The 6,874-nt window shown below is 61.6% G+C and overlaps 1 protein-coding gene across 11 annotated transcripts; it reads right to left on the minus strand.

Annotated features, from left to right (window-relative positions):
* Positions 1–1,403: 1,403 nt before the first annotated feature.
* Positions 1,404–6,852, minus strand: YPEL4 (yippee like 4). Of its 11 annotated transcripts, none has more exons than XR_014068306.1 (7): positions 6,626–6,852; positions 4,058–4,382; positions 3,824–3,867; positions 3,386–3,494; positions 2,668–3,178; positions 1,811–1,960; positions 1,404–1,654 (listed from the first exon to the last, which is right to left on the minus strand). XR_014068306.1 is itself a non-coding variant. In XM_081539008.1 (5 exons), the coding sequence occupies exons 2-5, from the start codon at positions 4,196–4,198 to the stop codon at positions 3,095–3,097; spliced, it is 378 nt and encodes a 125-aa protein (XP_081395134.1). In that variant the 5' UTR covers positions 4,199–4,382; positions 6,626–6,852; the 3' UTR covers positions 2,161–3,094. The 11 variants fall into 11 exon arrangements, 4 of the variants coding, with proteins under 4 accessions (XP_081395134.1, XP_081395131.1, XP_081395133.1 ...); XR_014068304.1 differs by having other exon boundaries at positions 1,811–1,913; positions 3,008–3,184; XR_014068300.1 differs by having other exon boundaries at positions 2,668–3,184.
* Positions 6,853–6,874: the final 22 nt, after the last annotated feature.

Below are 6,874 nucleotides of genomic sequence, written 5' to 3' on the forward strand. Positions count from 1 at the left end.
GGGTCAGGGGCTGGTACGCCCTTGGCAGCCCGTAGCTGCAGCTCTTTCCCTGGCTCTTGGGCAGAAAAAGGAGACCTCCTCTCCACCTACAGTTCCCAGCACAGCCCCTCTTGGTCACAGAGTACTTGACACCTGTCTGAGCATCCAAAGTTTGGACAGTCCCACCCCGTGGCCTGATTGTAAAGATTACATAGGATCCCTTGAACCCAGCTGACAGAATGATTCTTCCAGGCGAGATTACAAAGAACTGAGAGCCATGGGTGCCGTTTACTTTCCTGTTTCCCACGGTTCCTAGTTGGCTTAATAAGTAAATTGAGAGAGAGGCAGATTTGGGGAGCTTTAAGAAGGCAGCTAGTTTGTGCCTGATGCTCAAGGTCAGAAATTTTCAAGGACAAGCCTTCCTGAACTCTGGTGCAAGAAGTAGGGTTGAGAAGGACAGGGTTTCTGGGTCCCTTTCTGGAACCTGAGAGAAGGCTCTGGGCATCACCAGGCAGGCTGGGACGGACCCCAAGGCCTCCCAGATGGGGGTGCTGGGGCAGAACCCGAGGCCTCCCAGATGGGGGTGCTGGGGCGGAACCCAAGGCCTCCCAGATGGGGGTGCTGGGACGGACCCCAAGGCCTCCCAAATGGGGGTGCTGGGGCAGAACCCGAGGCTTCCCAGATGGGGGTGCTGGGACAGACCCCGAGGCCTCCCAGATGGGGGTGCTGGGCATCATTCCTTCAGGGCTTGATTTGCTTTCTAGCACCTGTGTCTTCCAGAGCTCTTCTGCCCAAACAGCCTCTTCATTCTGATGTTGACAACAGTATCTGAGACTCCAGTTAGCTTCAAGTCTTTTTTTTTCATTCTTAGCATTTCTACTTGAGCCTCTTTTCGGGCACAAAATAGCCATTTGGTGATGCGAGTCCACTTGTTAAAGGACAAGAAATTTTCAGTGTTTACTCAGTGCCCTTGGGATGGAATCCTTGAGTGTTTCATGGCCCCAGCCTGTCTTTCCTGGGCTGGCTCACCTCTCGCCCACTCGTATCTGTGCTCCAGTTTAGGAAAGAAACTTATTTCCTCTTCAAATTAACTAAACTTGACCACCTGACACACAGTTCTCTCAGCCTGAAATATCCCCCACCCCTTACTCTTCCTTTCTGCCCACCCAACCTCTTAGCTTTCAAGGGCTTTCAAAGTCATCACTTCTGCAAAGGCTTCTTTCCTCAAATCTAGGTGAAGCCTCTACTACGAGCCCTGCGCCTACTCCCCCATCAACTTCAACTGGAATTGCCTGCTTGTTTGTCCTCCCGCTAGACAGGAAGCTCCATGAAGTCAGGCTATGACTGCTAAACAAGGCGTGGCAAGGACGAAGTGCTCTTACAAATATTTACAGTAGCAACGAATGAATGTGGAAATAACAAGCTTGCTTACCAAAAGAAAAAAAAATATTTTTATGATGCATCCAGTCCTCCCTGCAGTTGTCGGTGACCCCACAAATAAGGATTTCACAGCACTGCCAACAATTGCACTTGGGTCACATGGTTGCATTGATGCTGCAGTGTTGAGCTATTTTGTTCCAGTTTGTATCCGCTGCCAGGGCAGCACCTTGGCTGATCGATTTTCCTTTTCGCTTCAAGAGCGGCCATGAGCTGACCAAAACATTCCAGAACCAGGCTGAAAGGCAATGGGACCCAAGAAAACTCTTGTTCTGGAATGAATCTCTTCAAACCAGGCAAAAGCGGATTCCTTGTCAAGGGCTCCAAAAGACAGAAGCTGTTAACGCGGGAATCGCACTCAAAAAAAAAAAAAATCTCAGAAGCAAAACCTCACCTGAATCTCCATCCCCTGGTGTCTTGCCATAGATGGAGCAATTGCTGCCCCCTAGAGGTAAAAGGGCGGGCTTCCCTGATGGCTCAGATGGTAAAGAATCTGGCTGCAATGAGGAGACCTGGGTTTGATCCCTGGGTCTGGAAGATGCCCCTGGAGAAGGAAATGGCAACCCACTCCAATATTCTTGCCTGCAGAATCCCATGGACAGGAGCCTGGCGGGCTGCGGTCCACGGCATTGCAAAAGAGTTGACTTAGCTACTAAACAACAGGTAGATGGGGCAGGCTGGGGTAGGGGTGTGTGGGACGATCTATGGTACCTGCCAAGAAAAGTCAGAGGACCGAGTGCCTCATGTGTTGCTTTCCCCTTTTTATTAAAAATAGACCCAAACACTTTATATATCATACAAAAGTTTCGTTCGCTGGTGGCAGCCGCGAGGACGCCTAGCCTCGTGGCACTGATCTCCCACCTTCCCTCCAAGGGCCTGGGTCCCAGGGAGCAGTGGCCGGGCCTCGGAGGACGATCACCAACCCTGCTCGCTCTGGAGACTGCCAGCCGGGGGTGGGGGCTGTTCCGGGGGGCACCTCCCCCCACCCCACCCCATGGCAAAGGTCAGATACTCGAAAGTGCCTCTTCAGTGCCAAGGTAAACTACCAAGTGGAGTGAAATGCAAACCCCTGGGATGCTTTGATGATCGCCCAGGGCCTGGGACTTGGGATTGTTTTTCTTCCGCCCCCCCCCCCGACCCCACGAATCCTGGCTCCTGCAAATGAGGGGTGGGAAACGTCACCCTTAAGAGACTCCGGTACCTCCCGGCGTCTGAGGTCAGCATTTCACTCCACCTTGAGCCTCTTCTCACCTGCTCTTCTGTGGCCTAGGATCTCCCAGCGCCAGGACTCGAGGTTGGTCCTCTGTTTGCTCGCAGAAGTGGAGCAAACACGGCTTCCTCCCGGGGGTCTTCTCTGCCTGCGTCTCCACCCCGCCAGCCCCTCGGTTTTCGGGACCTTGGGGGCGACAAGGCCCCACGGCCATCCCTTTCCCCCCGTTTCTGTCTTTCCCTGACTGCTGCCCACGCCTGAGCCTTCAGCACCCCTGGGGTACTCCAGACCCCCGTTCCAAGGGGGCCTGGGCATGATGGGGTGGCGGCGGCGGGGGAAGGGTCGGCGGGAGCAGGGTCCCCCCCAGGGGTGGGGCAGTACTCATGCTGGTATGGACCGCGCGGCCGGGCGGGGGCAGGTGTGGGAGGGTGGGGCATGCGTCGGGAGGGCAGAGGCCGCCGGAAGCCCTCAGTCCCAGCCGTTGTCCTTCACCATGTGCGACATCTCAATGATGTACTTCCCCTCCTTGTACTTCTGGCTCGTCTCAAAAGCCTGCTCCTGGCGGAGGGGAGGCCGGCAATGTGGGCCAGCGGGCCCGCCTACCGCCGTCGGTGTAAGCCCGCCCCCCACCCAGTCCCCCCCACTCCTAGCTCCCTCCTCCCTCTGGGTCAGGCAGAGACCTGACCAGTGGCTGCTGGGGCCTCGGGGGCCACGGAGACCCCCCCTCGTTAGAGGGTGGCCCTCCCCCCCAGTACTTACATATTTCCAGCCCAGGGTGGTTTTGCAGCTCTCGCAGAAAATATCAGCTACCGAGTGTAGCCCCGTGAGCAGGAGGCGCTGTTCAGCTGGCCCGCACCCCACGTTGACCCTAGGAGACGGGAAGGACCCAGCACGCGGGGGGGAGGGGGTCACTCCGTCAGTGCACCCCCAAACAGCCCAGAGGGCCCAGCATCTGGAGAGAGCGCGACCCACCCGGCTGAGAGCCCTGCCTCCAGCACCCCACCCCTTGCTGTCTAGCTCCTGGCACCCCAGTTCTCCCGGGCTCCCCACCAAAGAGCGGCAGACCGGGCTTCTGCCAAAGGAGAGGCAAACCCAGAAGGCGCAGGGCACCCCTTTCGGGCGGCTCAGCCCCTCTCTCCGGAGAGGAAAGCTATTCACCCACACCGGCACACGCAGAAGGGAGAGGGGTAGACTCACACGGAGTTAAACAGGTAGGCTCGGCCATGGCTCCCCTGGAAGGACTGCGGAGACACAGGACGGATGGTGACTGCGGGGAGCCCTTGACCCCGGGGTCACGCGCTCCCTGAAGCCTCCCCCCCCCCGGGGGCATGGAGGAGGGAGGCCAGGCTTCGTGGCCTCACCCCTGGGTGGTGTTTGGAGGAGCCTGGGGCGGGGGTGGGGGTGGGGGTGGGAGTGGTGGAGGGGCGTTACCTTGGAGATGAGCTCGTCGTGTTTGGCCAGGTGTGCGCGGCAGTGGACGCAGCTGTAGGTGCGGTGGCAGCGAGGCAGGTAGCTGCGGAAGGTCTTGGCGGGGAGGCAGGCGGGGGCCGGGCCAGGGTCGCAGCTGGGCATGACGGGCTGGAGGACGATGCCCTGGCGGGCGGGGGGCGCCGGCGCCGTGCAGCCCCCGCACAGACGGTCGCAGGTGAAGCAGCGGAGCAGGTTGGCTAGAGCCGTGTTTCAGGGCGGGAGCGGTGCGGGGGGGCTGCCGGGCCAGGGCCCCCCCAGACGTGAGCCAGGCAGAAATGGAGGTCACCTGGGAAGGAGGGGAGGGTCACCAGGAGGGCCGGGGAGCCCCTGCCGGGGGCGCGGAGGAGCCGGGGAGCCTGCGATCACTTCCACTCCTGCTTCACCCGTCCGCGGCAGCCCCGCTCCGCGCGCACTCACACTGCGTCTGCCACCCAGGCTGACCTTCTGCTCGGGCCGGCCCCGCAGCGGATGCGGGCCTCAGCCCGGGAGGCGGTGTCTCGCCCTCCTGGGGCCAGAGCCGGCCTCCACCATTTTCCACCGGGAGCGGCCCGCTGCCATGGAAGCCGCGTCACAGGCAACTGCTCCTTCCTCCCTCGCTTTTCCGTCCTTTTGTGAGGATGCATCCCACGTGCGCTGGTAGGCTCTGTGTCTCCGGGGCTCAAAGCCTTGAAAAAGCTGGGGGTGCGCGCCGATCCTTCCTTCCGTGACCTCGGTTTGCAAGGTAATTGGCCCCAGCACACGATTGGTGTGGGTGGGAGGAGCGTGATGAGAAAGGGAAGGAGCGCGAGCAGGTAGACATGCACACTCCGCGCCAGTCCTCTCGGGGAGCGGCGGTCCAGAACCTGATGGACGTCTCTTCTGGTACCAAAGGACTTGGACAGGGCTGCTGCCCGGTCCTGCACTTGGATCCACTCATTCTGCCCCGGGAGCATCACTGGGCTTGTCTTCTCAGCCTCTGAGCTCGTCTGTCTGTCTCTCTCTACTGCCCTCTAGGATTGTTGCCTTGGCTCTCAGTGAAGCACCCAGCCTAGGAGAGAAACGATCTTCCCTTTGGGCGCGTCTGACCGCTGGGGCCAATGGCAAGTAGGGCCGGTGTCAGGGAGGCCGGCGGTCCGGGCCGTGTTTGCGGTGCGGGCGCGGGGTCTCAGATGGGCAGCGTCAAAACCCCGTGCTTTGCGGGGCACAAGGCACAGGATGTTTCTTTCCCCTTCTCCCAGGGGCAGGAACTCTGTGGGTGACGCGAGATAAAAAGAATTGCCTGGTTCTGATTAAGAATCTTGAGGAGGACTCGCAGGCTTCAGCCCCAGAGTGGCCGCGGGTGCTGGAGGCAGGGATAAGAGGGAGGTGTCCTCTGCCGGCCCTGATAAGCTAGGGAGCCTCTGCCCGCTCCTTGGTGGGGCCTGCAGGCCCGCTCTGGGCGACTTAGCCCCAGTCTGCTTCAGGGATGCCAGCCGGGTGCTCTGGCAACAGTAGGCAGAAGAGCCGGGGCGCGCAGGCTCGGTCCTGCCCTCCGCGGGGGCCACCAGCACCCCAAGCTGTGCCAGAATTGCCTGGGGCCGCCAGGTGGGTTCTCTGCAAAGCCTCCCGGCAGAGGGCATCTGCCGTTTCAGACCCTCGGCCCCTGGTGGGACTCAGGAAGAGCACCCTGGGCTGAGTTCAGGGTGACATTGGGGTCCTCACCAGCAGAACACCGTCCAACCTCCGCTGGACACGTCTGCCTTCAGCTTTGCCCGCCATTGAGTTCCCGGCGGCGAGCTCCACCTGGCGCCCCCACCCTGCCCGGGGCCCGGGGAGGGGGCCAGGACCCCCCCCCAGCCTCCCCCCCAGCCTCCCCCCCCACCCCGTCTGTCTCCCCTGCTTCCCCATCCCTCCCAGGGGAGGCTGCACAGAGCGCCCCTCTCGGGGGGCGGGCGGGGTCGTCGGGGTCACTTCTCCCCCCGTCTCAGATGACCGGGCGAAGCAAGGCAGCCAATGACGGGGGCAGAAGCGCGCCGGGGTGCGGACGGCCCCCCGAGTGAGCCGCGGCTGGACCGTGGGAGGCGGGGGGGAGGGAGGGGTTGCTGAGCAAGCGGCGCTGACGGCAGAGGCGGAGGCTGGCGGAGCCAGGTGCGAATCCCGTGCCTCTTAGGGGGAAAAAAAGGCAAAGGAAAAGGGAGGGGAACACCTGCTCACAACGGATGCTCGCATCCTCTCGGAGGCCGCGGGCCCCCCGAAAGGCTGGCACTCTGGGTACGGTGTGGTCCAAATGATGAGCCGCGCAGCAGGCTCCCGGGGCTGGCTTGGCCGGGGCGGGGGGGTCCGCACCCCAGCGGCCAAACAATATAAACAGGGCTGCTTGATCAAACAGGGGTGCCTGAGGCTGCGACCAAAGTTGCCGGGAAGAGCTCGCAGAGGGATGAGGCGCGGGGAGGGGGAAGGGAGGACAAAGGGTGGGTGAAGAATGGTTTGGCGAGGGGGAAAGCCACGCGCAGCCCGGGGGGAGACGCACAGAGGGGGAAAGGTGCGCTTGGAGAAGGGCTGCCCCCTCACCTTGAGGCCGGCTCCAGAGATCTCCGTCTATCTCCCCCTCTCTCTCTCAATCTCTCTGCGCTCTCTTCTCGGCTCCTTCCGCTCCTTCAGTGGGGAAGGGGCTGGGGCCGGGGGGCGGGGAGGGTGGTGGTGAGGGGCTTCAGACCGGGGCTGCCAAGCTGGCCCAGCTGCTGGCGGGGGGGCGGCCAGAGGCGGCCTCCCGCCGGTACCCCGGTCTGTGGGTGAATGTAGCTGTGTGTTGTGGGACTG

Source organism: Giraffa tippelskirchi, chromosome 11 (assembly GCF_054371585.1).
Source record: "Giraffa tippelskirchi isolate mGirTip1 chromosome 11, T2T-mGirTip1v1.2.pri, whole genome shotgun sequence".
NCBI lineage: Eukaryota > Metazoa > Chordata > Mammalia > Artiodactyla > Giraffidae > Giraffa > Giraffa tippelskirchi.

What these genes read in the sequence shown, in the direction of transcription:
- YPEL4 (XM_081539005.1), bottom strand. Translation starts at nt 4,198, where the DNA reads ATGCCCAGCTGCGACCCTGGCCCGGCCCCCGCCTGCCTCCCCGCCAAG. An exon ending in GCCTACCTGTTTAACTCCGT is followed by an intron (nt 3,495 to 3,823) that starts GTGAGTCTACCC and finishes CCCGTCTCCTAG; the next exon opens with GGTCAACGTGGGGTGCGGGC. An exon ending in CCACCCTGGGCTGGAAATAT is followed by an intron (nt 3,185 to 3,385) that starts GTAAGTACTGGG and finishes CCCCTCCGCCAG; the next exon opens with GAGCAGGCTTTTGAGACGAG.